Genomic DNA, 19,086 nt, shown 5'->3' on the forward strand with positions numbered 1-19,086 from the left:
GGGTCTTTTCTTGCTATTGCTCTCTGCCTTTGAGTATGCTGTGGTAGATTACATCATGTTCACTGTCTGGGCAATATTTTGGTGGGGCACCCCTGTGGATGTGAATCGCTGACTTTAATTTTCTTTATATCCATTCCACCAGATTACTGTCCAGACAGTGAAGCTGAAAACCTTTTCCTGTGTGTCTGTTCTCTCACTGCTTAATTCAATGTGGTTTTACTAAACTAATAATGCTCTGTTTTTGTTTTCAAAAGAAAAAAGTTCTATTACAGAAATAAATGAAAAGTACTGTTCTTGATTGCAAGATGTTATTTTGTATAGTAAAAGATGTAGTATTTGAGAAATCTAAATCTATCTGCTTTATACATCGTAATGTGCATTTGAAAATACTATAAAATAAATCTCAAATTCGATGTAGCTAGCTTCAATTCAGATCTCATACAACAAAAGCATTATTCTAAACTGCTAACAAGCAGCAATATTAATGTTTTTTGGCTAAATGAAATAATATTACACCCTTGTAATTGATTTTGGACTTTTGATTTTTTATAAGGTGAGTACATCTTATCCTTGAAAAGTCTTAAATTCAGTACATTCAGTAGTGCTATTTCGGAGAAGTTTTGTGACCTCTACTGGGATGACAATCTACTGGAACAGCTTTATGAGGTTGTTAATGGAAATCCTCCATATTCTGCACCATTGTAAGTATTAATTTATGTCTGCTTATTGTATTTTTGAAATAAACTGTACGCAACGTAATTGCCATGTGTATTACACAAAGTGATGTATATGATCCTAGCAGTTTTTTTTTACACAATCTCATGCTTGCTGCAGAACCCAGTAACTGAGCCTTCCTTAGTAATGGGAACCTCAGAAGCACTTGTGTAATGCAGACCCAGCATAATGCTGGGACCCCCTCAATCTCCTGGAAGAACAATGTTACCCTCACTATTTAGGAATTCAAGATGAAACTTGACCTTGATGGTAAATGTGCCCCACTTCCATTCCTTTTACCAATTATGCCCATTGAGACCAGATCTGTCTTCACTAATCCCATGCTGTGCTTGTCCTTGGACCAGGACTTCAAAACTCACAGCTTAGAAAGTCCTCATGTTCATGAAGTGACACATTTCTTAGCATGTGCAAATGCATTGCCCATATTTTATCAAAGAATGTTACATTTAATGTTTGCAATTATCTTACAAATTCCCATGAGAATTATTTTGGGAGTCCACTGGAAAGTTGGCACAGACTCTGGGCATTCAGAAACTTACATGTACTTTATGAATCTGTGGGCATAGAAAGTTTATTTGTTGTTTCCTTTATGGGATATTAAACAGTCTCCTAAACATCCAGTATGATTGACAGGAAATGCACATTTTTTAGTGACACCCCCTGCCATATTGGTAATGGTTAAAAACAAACGCATGCAATGCTCATGTCTGAAGATGTGATAAGATGCACAACTTCTGTTTGTTGTTCTACTGCAGTTAGCATCTGCCCTGAGATAGCCATTCACTCTGCATGCCACACTCAGCAAAGCCAAGTCCGAATGTGGCTCAATAGGTGCATCTTTAAGGATCTGCTCCAGGCCCAAGCAACAAAGAAAATTTTTAATGTATATTTATTATATGTGGGTCTGGGAAATGTATAAGAGCTAGATTCAATTTCTACAACTACCCTTAAAAGACCATTGCCCACTGCTGGCATCCCCTGATCACCATTGCTCCCCTTTGATTGATGATACATCTTCCCATCACCAGTTATTGAAATTCTAGGCCATTGCATCAAAATTAATGTGATATCACAGTTTCTTTTAAAAAGAAGCCTATTTAATTTTTATTTAAAATCGTTAAATACATTTCTGAATTATAAACTAATATAATTGTTATATCATTTTTCTAGATGATTTAAATGAGTAATTTATTTAATAATAAGTAAATCTGCATAAAGTGGCCCCTGCTCAGAATATTAACTGCCTGCTTCTGCTGTGTACCATGTACACAGTATGATGAAATGGGCAAATTGAATTATTGTGATTCCATCATTTTTTTAATAATCCTCTCAACCACTTTTGCTGTATGTCTCCTGAAAATCTTACGATATATTTCATTAAATCTTCCGTTAGAGTAAAGACTTACATCATAATCGGGCGTAGAATGGTATAATATTGCAGAGAAGTGATTGTTCCTGTTAATGTTATCTTTAGTGGATATTGGTGGTCCATAAAATTCCATACTTTAAAGATTTTACTAATTAGAAATATTATTCAAAAAGAATTCTTTAGGGATTGCTGTTTACATTGGATTATGTAATTCCATGCTATTTCTTATGTTTTAACAGTGATTACACTTAAAATGTATGTATTTGATCAATAAGCATTCTAGCTTTACCTAAAATTATGAAAGGGGTATTACAGATGCAAGTCTTGTTTTTGTTAATACTTGCCCAACACTGGTGGCATGATTTAATGAAATAATGATTGACTATGAGTTTAAGAACTATAAATGGCAGAGAAAATGAATGTGTGCCCTGTTTCTGGACAGTCAAGGTAAATTTTTTACCTTTTTACTCTGACCAAAGTAGATGATGAGGCCTGGGCGATTCAGAATGATAAGATAAAATCATGTATACTTTAAAGGAGTGAGTAAGTACCATTTATTGCACTTAAATTTGAAACTTTGCACTTTGGAACACTAATAACCTTCTGTCTCCTGAAATGAGATATTTAATCTAGTTTTTGGCCTCTCCTTATTCATCTTAATTTCTAGGAGTTTTGTTTTGCCTTTGTGAAGCACCCTGCCATTTTAATTGCAATAATGGCACTCCATAAGTGTAAGTTTCTTTAATGTAAAGGCAGGTAGATAAGCAGGTTGATAAATGTGCCTGAAAGTCTATTTCAGGGTTAATTCTGATAAACCTAAAAAGCTGTATTCTGTTGGCAGCAGTCTATTTATATGTTTGTACAGATTTTTTTATTAATTAGCATCAGTTTCATATTCAAGCATGTAGTAGCATCCAGTTTAGTTGCTATGAGAACATTAATGTATCCAAGGCAACCTTGGCTAGAAAATTGTAATGAGAAACAGAGTCTAAGCATACTGATTTATGTAGGTTTATGTGATTTTTGAAGAAAGCAAGCGATTATTTGAAATTTGTATCAATGTGGTAATGATCCGAAAGCAATATAACACAGATGCTGTAAAATTGAAATGAAAACAGAACAAGCTGGAAATGCTTAGTATATCAAGCAGCATCTGTAGAGGGAGAAACAGAATAAGCGTTTCAGATCAATGACTTGCATCAAACTGATCTTTCAAATCCAATGAAAGGTCACTGTTTCTTTTGCCACTGAAGCTGCCTGACCTTCTGAATATTTCCAGCACTTTCTGTTTTTGTTCAATGTGGCAATGCATCTGTTCAATTTTGCTCTTTTAAAGGAACCAATTCAGGCTAATTTAAAATAATTGTTGCATTATGATCCAACATACATAGTAAGGAAGATTGTCATTGTAGTATGGTGTAAAGATTTCACTGAAGTGTAACAAAGCAAATGAAGGCCTTTCATCTTAAAATGCTATGGGGCCAGAATTTGCAGACAGCAGTTTTCAGCTTGTGCTCAATGCTGACCAGCAAGGAAAGGTCACATTATAGAGATCACCCAAAGCCAATTTTCTGGTAAGTGCCAGCAGCAACCTCAGTTAAAGACCTAGGACTTGAAAATGTCATCACTTTGGGTGGTTGGGAAACTGGGAACAACACAAGCCTCATCCTTGAAGATGCTGAAAAGAACATTGGCAGCTAGCCATCCCCCACCTCCTTCTTTAAAGCTGTCAAAACGCAGAGTGTTACTGATATTCAACAACATTCCAGAAGCAATAAAAATTAATTAAACTGTTGACATATTTTTAAAAGCTAATAAAAAGGAAATAAGTGAAATTAGAGCAAGTAAAACAGAATAAAAGCATTTTACCAAACTCAAACATTTCTAACCTGTCCTTGCAGTTCTCCTCACTTAAAATTAATGAATTTCCTGTGCCAGAGGTTTCAGGATGGACGTGACACAGGAAATTCAGAGTAAAAGCTGGGAAATTGCAATAACGTTGCAGCTCACCTCTGCTGAGATGCATGTGAGTCAGTTGCTTCATAAATATCACGAAAAAAAAATCCTCTTGACCTTCGTCTCTTCATCCTCTCTCTGCTAATGGGTGGAATCACTTTACGTGCTCATGTTCACTGTCATGCTTAAGACCAAAAGGAATGACTCCAAAGCCCCTTTGTTACAGAGCTTAACTAAAGTTTGGAGCTTAGAATGCAATCCTAATTTTTCCCTCTCCACTCTCTGCAGATTTCTGAAATTGTGACAATTTCTCCAAAGAACAAGCAGCACTTCTCTACAACCAGCTTCCATGAGCCATCTGGTAGGAAGTATAGTAAATCTCCAATAGCCTTGGCTTCAGCTGCTAACCTACCCAGATTCCTGACCCCTCGTGTTACAAGCCCCAAGCGTGACCTCGGCACTCTAGGCTCATGTTCTCAGTAATGTACAGTTGACCTTATGAGTGCATGGATCCATGGATAGTAAGTCTGTGGATAATGAGGACAACATACTAGTGAGTGAGCCAGATGCTGAACCATCATGATTTCCAAGCAGTAACACGTTATTGGAGTTTTACTGTACTTCCTACTAATTGAAGCTGCTAAGATAATGATGTCTATTAATACCATCAGAACTTTCATCACACTTTCTCTTTGAGCACGTCCACCCCCCTCTCTCTCTTTCTCTCCCCCTCCTCTTCCTCCCCCCACTTCCTCATCACCGAACGTCACCATTCTCACCAGTAAAATTCCTCCCAGCTCCACTGTGAGATATCCTTCCAACTTACCATGGTCAGCCTCTGTACTGAACGACCCCTCATCTTTGGTGAGATCTTTGAATGATTCTTTGGATGAACTTAAAGATGAAATCTTCACATCAGTTTCCCATGCCTAATCTCTTTAATTTACTGTTCTTCTAAATTTGACCTTGCTTGATCTACATATATTCATGTCATTTTCCATGCCATTTCTCTTGTGCTTTACACTCACATTGTCTTGATCATTGACAAGGTCATATGCAACAACTATTTCAATTCTCCACATCTACACTACCCTACTGTTTTTCACACTGAGGGCAGCATAGTGGTGCACCTTGTAGCATGTTAGCAGTGGTGCAATCCTGATGCGGTCTGTGTGGAGTTTGCATGTTCTCCCTGTCATGGCCGTACATCACCATTCTTACCAGCTGCCCTGGTTCCCTCCTATATCCCAAAGATGTGCAGGTTGGTTGGTTAACAGGCCACTGTAAATTGCCCCTCATGTGAAGGCGAGTGGTAGAATCTAGTGGAAGTTGTGGAAAATCTTGGGATTATAAAAAAAAAAGGGATTAATGTAGTTTTGTGTAAATGAGTTGTTGACGGTTGGTGCGGGCTTGGTGGGTTGAAGGGCCTGGTCCGTTCTGTATCTCTCTTTAACACTATGACTCTATGACAGTTTCCTTTATGTCAGCCCTTGCACAAAGTATTCTGTGAATGAATGATGCAAGAAAAGACTATGAGGTGAAATTTACCTTTGGCAGCAATTCAAAACAGAAGATAATAAATCAACAACTTGTTTCCCATGGTGCCAGAAAATCAACTAGAACAGGGTGCCAAGTCAGTAGTGCTCATTTTTCCCAAGCCGAAGATCACATTGTCTTTTTGAAATTCTCTCAAACGAACACCTTGGTATATGCTCTTCAAAAAAAAATCAATATACATTTTTACCTCCAGCTTTTGAATGCTTTTCATCTGAAGTTATTTCAAGCAAAATTACCACACATGCAAAGAATTGGAGAAACACACTGCTCAATTTAATTGACAAATGAAACTTGGAAAATATGGTGCATTGTGCAATTCAAATCCAGATTTCAGATAAAAAATGAGGGGGGACATAAGACAAAACTGTAAAAAACTGGAAAAAATGCTATTTAAATGAATAAAGATCAATCTAGGAAAAGTAAACTGGAGAAAAATTACTGACAATGAACAAAATAGCATAGTGATCAAGAGCATCCAGAAGAAGCATATACCAGAAAACATTGGCAGCAAAGAAACTACTCATGAGCTCAATACATTCAGAAAAGTAAATTTCTAATTCTTATATTGCTCTTGCACAGTGGTTCTTCTCCATTGAACTGAATGGAGGTACTGTTCTTACAGGAGCTCCATTCTGAGCAGGGCTCACCGGACAGATGCCCCAGTGTACGTGCTGGGGAATTGCCGCAGGCTCATACTGCAACCTGGACTTTATGACCAATGTCAGAGTGCAGTAGCGAAATTCCTGACGAAGACCAAGCAGTAAGCCAAGGATTTTATGTGAGAATCCCAAACTCGATGGCACTTGGAGAAATACCAGCTGTTCCACATGAAACTGCTGGAGTTTTCTCACAAAGTTCATCCAATTAAATAATTATTTTGTCTTCGTATTTACTCAGACATGTAACTATATCAAGACATCAGTAGAGATCAACAAGCTACAAAGATATAAAATAGAATGTGACAAAACAATTGATAAACTAACAAACAAAAAGATAAAAACCATGGTCTGAATTGATAGCACCAAAGCACATGAATAAGGGAAGCGATAGCAGCATTCTTGCAGAAGAATAAAAATATAATTAGAAATGAGAATCCTGGCAGGCAGCTAATATAATCTCTGCAGACTAATTAGCTGAATATTGATGCAAGGAAAAGTAATGGAATTTTTATTCAATATAACAGAAAAGCATGTAGAAACTGAATATATAAAGTCAAGAAAGATTTCAGAAAGATTGACTGAGCCTATCATTTTTTTTGGGAAATAGCAGGAAAAATGACATGTGAATAATGCCATAGACATTATGGCAAGAAGGGTAATTCCATATTTGAAAATATGTGTTAAATTAACTCTCTGCATGGTGACAGCACCGGTTTTGTGGGAGGCTTCCCTCCAGCAAAGGTCCATCATGCTATCATAGAGCAAGCAGACGAAATCATTTGGGCCACAGGTCATTATGTTTGTGGGGTGAGGGGTGTTTGGAGAAACAGCTGAGGACGTAAAGAAGGTAAGAAGCCTGGGAAAGAAGACTAGGCTGGGATTAGGATAGTGCAGCAAGGGAACCTTGGCACAGCAGCAAGAGTTCAATGATGAGCAAACCCAGGTCAACATGGTCCAAATTACTATCACTGCTCTGAAAGGAACTTTGTAGGGGGAATGACATCATTACCATGAGTCCTTGATGCAGAAAATTACGATGGGTCACAAGGGTCACTCCTGCCTGGAAATAATGTGGCATGATCCATTCCACAAAAATTATGCTGGAAAAGCAGCTTTGTACAATGGATTTTTGAGGCAAAGGACTCTGAACATGTCATGTGATTTGCACAGTTAAACCTGGTGAGACTAGGTAGTTCAATTAACATTTGTGACCCATCTAGAGGACAAGGATAGGATTATAGAAAGAATCCCAAAAGATATAGGTGATCCTTTTTAAAAATTGAAACATTCCTGTGTAAATGGAACATCATTCTCCCCTATGTCGGCACAGACTAGGTGACTGATTCGCAGAGCACCTGCATTCTGTCCACAATGGCCATCTGGTTGCTAACTAGAATGCCAACTAGAATGGCTTGTAGTTGCATGCCATTTCAATTCCCCATCCCATTCCCATACTGACCTGTCAGCCTACTCCATTGCAAGGATGAGGTCAAACACAAACTAGAGGAACAACACCTCATATTCTACCTGGGTGGTCTTCGACCCAGTGGTATGTACATTGAATTTTCCAATTTCAGGTAACCCTCACTTCTAGTGTGTTTCTCCTCACTTCCCCTCTCTCTCTTTTTCCTTCTGATCCTCATCCAGTCCTCCTATTTTTTCCCATATTCCCTCTCCAGCCCCACATCACCTATTTTTGTCCTCATCCCACTCCTAATTCTATCCGCCTACTAGCTACATGTTTCACATACCAGCTAAACCCCACCCCACCACCCTTCCGCATCTGGTTCTGGTTCCATCTGCCCTTTACCCCAATGGCTCCCATTATCACCTTCCTTACTTATCAGATTCTAGCACTGGCAGCCTTTGTGTTCCTGCTTATCATCCTACAAGTTTTCTGCATCTTCACCCTCCCTTTAACCTAGCTCCAACTGCCTCTTTTTTTTTTGACTGCCTCCACCTATCACCCTGTGTCTCCTAACTCCACCCTCCCCTACCTGGCTCAATCTGCCCGTCATCCTTCACCCCTCCTCAGTCCACCAATCATTTCTGGCCCCTGTCTCACCACTCCCCCTCTCCACTCTTAGTTCTGATGCAGGGTTTCAACCTGAGGTGTCAAAAATTCCTGATCCCCACAGATACTGCTCAATCTGCTGTGTTCCTCCAGCTGATTGTTTGTTGCTTCATTCTTTACTCTCTCAGTACCACTGATGTGTAACACACATAATACCCCCAACCTGGCAACTTTATTAGTGTCAGGAATGAACTTCCTGGATGGATAATTCCAAGTGCTGACTCCAAGATGTGTCATCTTGCCGATTTTCATACCATAACTTCTCGAAATTTTAATTGAATTATATATATTGAGATACTATATTTAACATTTTGTCTTGTATTTATGCCATTGACATACTTCAGTTTGGTAACCATGCCACCAGGCTTGGTTGAACTTTCTCAGATTAATTTTGGCAAATGCTCAGTTTTTCTCATGCAGAAGCCTGAGGAAATTCACAATAAATATGTGTTATTAGTACTTGGGACAGTTGAAGAGTTGAAAATTATTATTTTGTGATCTTTACATAGTCTGATTTTGGCATTTACCCTGAGATCCCATTATCCCTATCATATAAAAAATAAAATATGCTCACTTATAACATAACTAGAAGCAGAGAAGGCTATCTGCCCCCTTATGCCTGCTGTACCAATCAGTAAGATCAACACCACTTTACTGAGCCAATTCCTTAATTTCTAATAATGTAACCTTCTTTGTTTGAATATATTCAGCAACGGAGCCTCCAAATGCTTCTTGGAAGAGAATCCCAAACATTTACTACTCGATGAAGGACCTGAGTCCTGATAGCTGACCTCATAGTTCGTGACTGTGACTGCTGGTTGTAGACCCCAGAGTCCAGGTGAACATCATCCTTGCAACAACACTGAGAAGCCCTGTGGGAATCTTTCTACATCTCAATGAGATCACTTCTCATTCTTCTAAACTCTTGAGAGTATAGGTCCAGTCTCTCCTCATGGGAAAATGCCCCCAGTCCCAACCATCCGGGAATCAATCTGGTGAATCTTTGTTGCACTCCCTTGTATATCCTTCATTAGATGGAAAGACCAGACCTGTACAATATTCCAGATGCAGCTTCACCCAACGAGATGTTTCATTCTTGAACACAAATCCTTTTGCAATAAATGCCAACACAACCTTTGCCTCCTCAGTTGTTTTCAATTTCAGCACATTAACTTTCAGTGCTTCATGTACACCAACACATTTGTCTCTCACCATTTAAAAAACACTCTTGCTTTTCTAAGTTTTCCACTAAAGTGGATCTCCCATTTTGGCACATCATCTTCCTTTTGCTATATGTATGCTGAGCCAGTCTATTCCCTTGAAGCCTCATTGCATCCTCCTCACAACCTATTCTGCCATCCAGCTTTGTGTCATCATTAAACTCGGAAATATTATACTTGGCCTCCTGATCATAATTATTGATATAGACTGTGAGCCATTGGAACCTGACTCCTAATCCCTGCAGCACCCCACTAGTCACAACTTCTCAACACCAAAATGGCCGATTAATCCTATTCTGTTTTCTGTCCATTGAACTAACCTGAGTCCACACCTGCATATGACCCCTAATCCTACGTGCTTTAGTTTAACAATATCTTGCGTTACACCTCATGAAACCACAAATATTCCACATCCCCTGCTTCTCCCTCATCTATTCTGCTAGTTACAACCTCAAAAACACAGATTTGTCAAATATGATATCCCTTTTATAAATCTGTCTCTCTTTTCAATCCTATTATTATTTTCAAAGGGCCCTGCTACCATTTCTTTAACCATGATACATTCTAGCAATTTTCCTACCACTGATGTCAGGCTAACTGGTCTGTTATTCCCTGTTTTATTCTCTCCTTTCTTCAACAGTGACGTTACCTTTGCTACCTTCCAACATTTCCAGGATCTATGGAATTTTGGAAGATGGCAACTAGTGCCTCCACTTTGTCCTTCAACCTCTCTTTCAAAACCTAGGAATGTAGGACATGGGGATTTATCAGCTTTCGGTTCATTAATTTGTCCAATATTGTTTCACTATTGCTCATTTTGCAATTCCTCATTCACTCCAGACATGTTGTTCTCCCCTATTTGCCAAAGGTTTTCTGTGTCTTTTGTGAAGATTAAACAAATATTTTTTGGCTATTTCACTGCCATTGCCTTTATCCCCAATATCTCTTCTGTCTCAGTTTGTAAGGATCCCATATTAATTTTTGCTAGTCTTATCTTTTATATGTAAGGTAAGTGGTTGAAGATTAGAATAGAGACGAGCAACATTTGTTTCATCGAGGAGCTGTTAGGGGTATTGAGCTTGTTGCCTGAATACGTGGTAGGTTCATAAGTTTTCATGCATTTAAAAAGTATTTGGATACATACTTGAAGAGTCTTGACCAGCAGGACAACACTGCTAGTACTGGAAGATGGGGTTAGGGCTGGACAAACTTTATTAATTGTCGTGGATACTATAAACCTGGTGACTTCCTATGTCATTTATTTTCTATGTGTGTTGAGGTTTTGTCAGCAAATTGGCTGCCACGGTTGAATTAATTGTGACAGCATTCATGCTGTACTGTGAATAGTGTTTTATATATATGTATATTATGTATATACCTATAGATCCCTCCTTCTCTCCAAAAGTTCTGAAAACCATATAACTTATCAAGATGGCTGCATTCCTGTGATTATAATGTCTTGTATATTCCAAATTTTCTAGCTCCACCTTTCAACAAATGCGCATTCAATTGGATAGGTCCTAATCCTCTGGAATTTCCTTCCTAAACGTCTCTGATTCATTCTCTCTCTCTAACTCTCTAACTCTCTCTCTCTCTCTCTCTCTCTCTCTCTAACCCTCTCTCTCTCTCTCTAAATCTCTCTCTCTCTATCTATTTATCTCTGTCTCTCTTTCTTGTTCTCTCTCCCCACATTGTTTCTCACAACCAACTGACATGACTTTTTGCGTTCCAGCTTAATAGTTCCGTAATGTAGTTTGCTGGTATGGTAAAGTTTGTTTGCAAATCTACCCTTTGAAATATTTTAAGATTTATTTCTACATTGACATTGTAATTTAAATGCAAGCTTTCTATTTGGGTAAATGTCAAAAGAATATAAATGTACAGAACTGAAACAATGAAGTTTTACCACAATTGTCATCTCTACAACTTTAGTCTGATATCAAACTAATTATTATTTGTTTCAGGTCAAAGGTTGCAACAATGCCAGTATTTAATAATTTTAACCTTGCACTACAAAACAAAACAAAAGAAAAGGAGATATTTATTATGCAGAAGAGCAAAAGAAGTGGCAAAGATGCCTGGGATAAAGCATTGCTCAGATCTGAAAAGAAAACAGTTGATATGGAAACCAGAGAAATCTCCAAACAACCTCAATTATCTCCATCAACTCCACCAGAATGTACAATATTGAAAGTGAACCATCTTTCTGACAATCTGGTTGCAGGTACTATCTAGAATCCAATTGAAATGATTTTGAAATTAAAAATATGAATGGATCAATGTATCTGCCTTATGCAGAAATAAATTAGAATAATAAAGTGTTCTAATAAAATAACACACACTTGGTTCCATCCCACCCCCCTCTGGCTTACAGAATACACATATGCCAAGTACTAACAGCTATGTAATTTCTCGTTACTGAGTAATAATTAAGAATTTAAATAATTTCTAAATCAGGATGCCACTTCCCCCATAAATGCAGCTTACTTCATCTCAAGTATTATAGAACAACATGAAAAATAGTAAATATACACAGGGCACTCACTTTACATAGGCCTTTCGTCGGTCTGTTTATCCAAATCTGGAGCATGTTTCTTGTAACTATTGTACACAGTGAAATGTTCAATGGAGGAAAAATTCAGTCTGGATCGGCAATGAAATTAAGATATTGTGGTAGGTAGGGTGCAATGGGAAGGAATTGTTGGGGGAGGTAGTGGATCACCTGTCTGTTGACACATTTTGCTTGATTTTTAATTCTACAATAATGGGAACCAGATTTAATTGTAACAAATTGGGAAATTCATATATAGTTAAAGCCAATTAAAATGTAGGGAAAGAGAAATGGAACAGGATGAATTCAACAGCTCTTTCACAGCACAGACACCAGAGGCAAATAGTGTGCTTCAAAGCTGTATAATTCTATGACTTAGCATATTTATGAAAACTTCAAATATAAATATCTGTTTTTGTGGGGCACTCTGTGGGAGAAATGTGGATTTTTTAGCATTTGTACAAAGGGAGATGAATCACTTCTGATGAGTTGGATTTTTTTTACATAGTTCAGATGACAGCTATTAATATCTGCCTGGGTTAGGAGTTCCCTTCTGCCACACGTCTAAACATTATAGCCTGGATGTGACGCATGGCTGTTATGACTGCTGAAGTGCAGGTGTTGCTATGCACCAGCTACCAAGCTCTGCTCCTGGCTTTGACCCATTTTCTGGCCTGAAGGTCAGTTATGCAAATTTACCAAGAGTTTGCTCATCAGGGAACGTGTGATGAGAGGGGTTGAAGATTAGCTGCATCAGACCTCAAATATTTACTGCATAATTACATCTACCTGCACTGCACTTTCTCTGTAACTGTAACACTTTATTCTGCATTCTGTTATTGTTTTACCTTGTGCTACCTCAATGCACTGTTGTAATGAATTGATCTGTATGAATGGTATGCAAGACAAGTTCTTCACTGTACCTTGGTACATGTGACAATAACAAACCAATTTACCAATTTCACCTCTATGATTCTAGCGCATGAAGGAGAAACAAAAATTAATGTATTATAGCACTTTGTTGAAAATGGTGGTTGAATGTTTGTATAGAGAGTTTAATTACTAATGGTCCATTCCTAAGTTCGGTAGCTGGTCAAAGTTCAGTGACAGAAAATGTATCAGATGGAGTACCTTCATCAATTGCTTAAAATTTAATACACCAACTGCTCTTGGGATAATGCCAGAGAAATATCAATATCTATGGAAGGATCAATTTTGATCAGCTTTACCTTTGATTGACAGTCTTATTTTGTTACAAATTATACTTATAAGGTTCCTCTTACAATGACTATCTACTTTGGCATCTCACAAAATGGCAGTGGTTAATCAGCCCTCTGTTAAGCCCTCCATTCAATTATGGTGTCCCTGGGATTCAATCGCAACATTTACCAGAGAGAAGAAATCAAGAGTAGCCTAATTTCCCTCAGGGTGACAGCAGCATGTTAATGAAGCCTAAAAAAAGATAAATTAAATTCCACTGGAAATGCTTTGCAATTTCCAGTGATTTTATCCATCCAGTTGCTTTTTGAAAGTGTCAGCTCTGCCTGGAAGAATCTAATGAAGAAGGAAGGAAATTGCATGTTTAATTGACATATTTTACATATAAATTCACTGAACCTGTTTTACTTCAGAGCTGAGTTATATATTACACAAAGTAAGGTAAATGCTGGTAGGAGTTTGGCACATATCTCAGCTAGTATTGGTCGTCCTGGTAACTGACATTTGAATCAAACTTGAAGTATTCTTTCTCTTACATTGCGCAAGTGGATGTTACATATAGTCTAACGAATAGATTTTTACAGAAGGTGGCTAGCTGAACAGTGTATCTATTAATGCAGATTACTTTATGTCTTACACAGCTAAATATAAGGAAGACCAGCTACAAATCAATGCTGACGTGATTCTTAGACAAGATATCACTAACACAATGATGGATGAAATTGACTTTGAGAAGCTAAAGTCAGATAATTGTGATGACAAAGAAAACATGTCAAAATGTTTACATCAGATGGATAGTAACCGGCATATTATTGCTGAAAGTTGTACTTCGTATGAAGATGTAAAGCTTACCCAGAGCAGTGAAGGGAGGGAAGAAAATGCCAGCCTAATAACAGAGTCAAGCATAGGAAAAAAGAGGTGCAACCCAGGGTGGAGAAGTGCATTTTTTGGAATTGAATGTTTTAACCAGCAAATGAAGACTTGTGTAAAGCAACAGGATCAACTCAACTCTAATGAAGAAGAGAACCCAGAAGCCAAATTGTTGGTAAGTGCCGTATTAGTCACTCTTCTTCAGTGGACTTCAAAAAGAATTTTAAGTAGACTCCTTGACTCTATTGTTAAATGAGTCTTGAGTTTTATTTAATGGAAAACATTAATGCCTACAAACCCAGCCCATTTTAGTAGAGCTAAATGTGTTACATAATAGCAGCAGCTGTATTACTATACCGCAATGAATTTCAGAGACAGAGTACATCATGCTGTTACCACTAAGTAGTATCAACTTTGAAGCTTGCATCACTTTTTGTGTTCTCTGAATTTATTTTGTAAATATACATTTTTCCAACATGCTTTCTTCTTATATTTGTTACATTTAATGTGTGACAGTTTCTAAAGAAGCTGTTTTCTTGTGAGACAATTAATTTTCATAGCCATTGTAGAAAATATATCAAAACCAGTAATATCTAAATGTTGCTAAAACCACAAATATCATAATATTTGTGATGTCTTCTTCAGTATACAAGTGTCACAGCTGAAAATTAATGAATAGATAGTAATGACAATGTGCACTTAATTGACTTGAACGAAGTAAAAGATTTTCGAAAGAATTATTCTGGAATATTGTACAACTGCAGCAAAATGAACATTACAAAAGTTTGCTCATAGAATTGATTAACACACTGTATTAATCAATTATTTGAGCAGCAGCATCCCAAACTACTAACATTAATAGATGAAAATTATGCTATTATGATTAAAATAATTTTTCACTGACAAAATAACAAGATTAAAATAACAAGAAGATCTTGAGAGGCAGGATTTATGAACATTTGGAGAGGTATAATATGATTAGGAATAGTCAACATGGCTTTGTCAAGGGCAGGTCCTGCCTTATGAGCCTGATTGAATTTTTTGAGGATGTGACTAAACACATCGATGAAGGGAGAGTATATGGATTATGGAGTATTATTAGTGTATATGGATTTCAGCAAGGCATTTGATAAGGTACCCCATGCAAGGCTTATTGAGAAAGTAAGGAGGCATGGGATCCAAGGGGACATTGCAGTGTGGATCCAGAACTGGCTGGCTCACAGAAGGCAAAGAGTGGTTGTTGAAGGGTCGTATTCTGCATAGAGGTTGGTGACCAGTGGTGTACCTCAGGGATCTGTTCTGGGACCCTTACTCTTTGTGATTTTTATAAATGACCTGGATGAGGAAGTGGAGGGATCGGTTAGTAAGTTTGCGGATGACACAAATGTTGGATGTGTTGTGGATAGTATAGAGGACTGTCAGAGGTTTACAGCGGGACATAGATAGGATGCAAAGTTGGGCTGAGAAGTGGCAGATGCAGTTCAACCCAGATAAGTGTGAAGTGGTTCATTTTGGTAGGTCAAATATGATGGCGGAATATAGTATTAATGGTAGGACTCTTGGCAGTGTGGAGGATCAGAGGGATCTTGGGGTCCGAGTCCATAGGACGCTCAAAGCGGCTGCGCAGGTTGTCTCTGTGGTTAAGAAGGCATATGATGTATTGTCCTTCATCAATCGTGGAATTGCATTAGGGAGGTATTGTTGCAGCTATATAGGTCCCTGGTCAGACCCCACTTGGAGTACAGTGCTCAGTTCTGGTCGCCTCACTACAGGAAGGATGTGGAAGTCATAGAAAGGGTGCAGAGGAGATTTACAAGGATGCTGCCTTATGAAAGCAGGTTGAGGGAATTTGGCCTTTTCTCCTTGGAGTGAAGGAGGATGAGGGGGGAACCTGATAGAGGTATTTAAGATGATGAGAGGCATTGATCGGGTGGATAGTCAGAGGTTTTTCCCCAGGGCAGAAATGGTGGCCACAAGAGGACATAGGTTTAAGGTGTTGGGGGGTAGGTATAGAGGAGATGTCAGGGGTAAGATTTTTACTCAGAAAGTGGTGAGTGTGTGGAATGGGCTGCCGGCAACGGTGGTGGAGGCAGATATGATAGGGTCTTTTAAGAGACTGTTGGATAGGTACATGGAGCTGAGAAAAATAGAGGGTTGTGGGTAAGCCTAGTAATTTCTAGGGTAGGGACATGTTCGGCACAGCTTCGTGGGCTGAAGGGCCTGAATTGTGCTGTAGGTTTTTCTATGTTTCATTAGAGTTATTAAAGTAATGTTCTGCATTGCATATCCTATTTGCAGTCTTCATCTAGGCAACAAATGAATGCTCAGGTAATTATTCTCTTTAATAATTACAAGAGTTATGCAAAAAAAATTACTATTTTTCTTTCGAGAACATTATTAATTAGTGCATTATTAATCCCCACAAAATTTGAAACCTGAAGTCAGATTGTTGACTGACGCAGAAGGCCTGGAAATTCCTTTCCAATTTTTTATTACCGTTAAAGCAATATATTTTGTCTAACATTGTTTTTAAAAGTCCCATAAAGAACAGAATCTTCCAGTTCAAGGTTCCCAGAAAAATGTTGCAGGTGTGAGAGTGTGCTGCCAGTTTCAATGCGCAGCATTTGATTGATCTATTGCAAGATTAGCATCCACTACTTTGGGAGCCAGCCCTTGAAGGGACAAATGCACAATACAAGCAGCACTTTTCTAACAATTAGACAAAGTCTTTGCTTCAAAAGTAAATGTTGCAATGATGAGAGTGCCCTGAAGGACCTGGACAGGCTGATGATGGACGTTACCTGCAGAAAGCATGTTCTTTCTGCAAGGGAGCCTTGGATATCCTCCAAGGCAAAAGCCAGTGGCTACTCTCCAGATTGAAGACACAAGAAAGACTGCAGATGCTGGAAATCTGGAGCAACACACAAAATGCTGGAGGAATTCAATGGGTCTGGCAGCATCTGTGGAGGGAAATGGACAGTCGACGTTTTGGGTTAAGACCTTTCATCAGGACTGGAAAGAAAGAAGGGAGAAGAGACAGCATAAAAAAGTGGGGGGAAGGGGTGGAGCAAGAGCTGGCGGGTGATAGCTGGATCCAGGTGAGGGGGGAGATGGGCAGGTAGGGGAGGGGGAGAGTGGGAATGATGTGAGAAGCTGGAAGGTGATAGGTGGAAGTGACAGAAGGCTGAAGAAGGTGGAATCTGATAGGAGAGGACAGTGGACCATGGAATAAAGGGAAGGAGGTAAAGAGGGGATCCGAAGGGAGGAATGTGTGGGGGATGGGCAGATCTAGAGGGCGGGGGAGGGGAAAGAGAAGGGTTAATGGGGCCAGTGGGATATTAGACACAGATTAGAGGAACAGCACCTCCTATTCCACCTTTGTAGTCTCCAACCTGACGGCATGAACATTGATTTGTCTCACTTCTGGTAACCACTCCCCTCTGTCCCCCCTTTGTTTTCCCTTATCCCACTCTTCACACAGTCCCACTCCTTTAGTCCACTCTTCCATCTCCACACTTTCCCATGCAATCATTTGAGATGCTACGCCTGCTCTTGTACCATTTTCCTTCCCATCTTCCAAAGACCCAAATAATCCTTCTGGGGAAAGTAGCAATTTGTTTCTTCCAATTTTGTCTATTGCATTCAGTGCTCATGATGTGGTCTCCCCTACACTGGAGAAAGCAAACACAGATCAGGTGAATGCTTTGCGGAATTCCTCCATTCAGTCTGCATGAGTGACTCCTGTGTCTCCAATCACCTCTCACTTCAACTATCCACCCCACTTCCATTCTGACCTCTCAAAGAATGACAATATTTCCAGGGAAGAAGATATGTGACTTGGCGGGGAATCTGCCATTGGGGCTGTTCCCATTCTCATGACACAAACGTCATTTGCAAATATGCGTTTTTGGAGGCTGAGCATCATTGTTGACTAGTTCACTGAATGCTGTGAGAGAATTGCTGTGCACTTAACAATCACAAAACAAAGGTCCTCTACCTTCCTGACCCTGCTGTACAATACTGCCCTCTGACAACAGAGGACAGTGACGAGACCTGGGGAAACGTGGACCATTTCCTGTATCGCAAGAATCACCTCCCAACAAAATCAGACATCAGTGATGAAATTCAACATACCTTCAGTGTGCTAGCACAGCTATTGATCATCTGAGGAAAAGAGTGTTAAATATCAAGACCTTATACTCCTCACTGGGGCTTATGGTCCACCAGAGGGCAGTGATTCCTGCCTTACTGTACATTTTTGAGCCATGGACTACTTATATAAGACATACCAAATTCTGAAGAAGTATTATCAAAACTGTATCACAAAATCCTCCATATTTAGCAGAATGCGTGAACCAATGTCAATATCTTCTCCCATGCCAACATTCCAACATTGGTGCTCTTACTAGACACAGTCAACGTCAATGGACAGAGTACATTGTTCATATGTCCTACAAGACTCTCAGAACCAGTATTATTCCCAGTTCCATTACAGCATAAGGTTACCAGAGGGACACAACTCAGTGATGTTCTGAGAACCTCCGTGAAAAGGGTGGCATCCTCACTGGCTTTGGGAAATCCCTGGCCCATGATTGCAGAAAATGGAGGTGTATTTGGGAAGGCATTAAGAACCTTGAGTTTATTTGTTGAGAGCACACAGGAGCCTCGCATAAATAGCACACCATCTCCCAAACTACCCATCCACTTTCTGCTTGAAGCGTTTCCTACCCACACCTGTAGCTGAATCTGCCTCTCAGTGACATCAGAACTGAAGAGGAAGCAAATTGTCCCTAACTCCAAGAGACTGCATAAGATAGAGGTATAAGTGACAAACCAGTCTGCAGCTAATACCTCTAGAACCACGATCTGTATGCAGT

The 19,086-nt window shown here is 39.1% G+C and overlaps 1 protein-coding gene across 1 annotated transcript in view; it reads left to right on the forward strand.

Moving 5' to 3' along the window:
* LOC127577009 (kinase non-catalytic C-lobe domain-containing protein 1) overlaps positions 1 to 19,086 on the forward strand; it is a 145,133-nt gene that overhangs the window by 90,376 nt on the left and 35,671 nt on the right. The window contains exons 15-17 of the mRNA XM_052027867.1: positions 554 to 701; positions 11,535 to 11,794; positions 13,981 to 14,384. Coding sequence (XP_051883827.1) covers positions 554 to 701; positions 11,535 to 11,794; positions 13,981 to 14,384 — 812 coding nt within the window. The remainder of the gene's footprint in view (positions 1 to 553; positions 702 to 11,534; positions 11,795 to 13,980; positions 14,385 to 19,086) is intronic.

Source organism: Pristis pectinata, chromosome 12 (assembly GCF_009764475.1).
Source record: "Pristis pectinata isolate sPriPec2 chromosome 12, sPriPec2.1.pri, whole genome shotgun sequence".
In the NCBI taxonomy this organism is placed as follows: Eukaryota; Metazoa; Chordata; class Chondrichthyes; order Rhinopristiformes; family Pristidae; genus Pristis; species Pristis pectinata.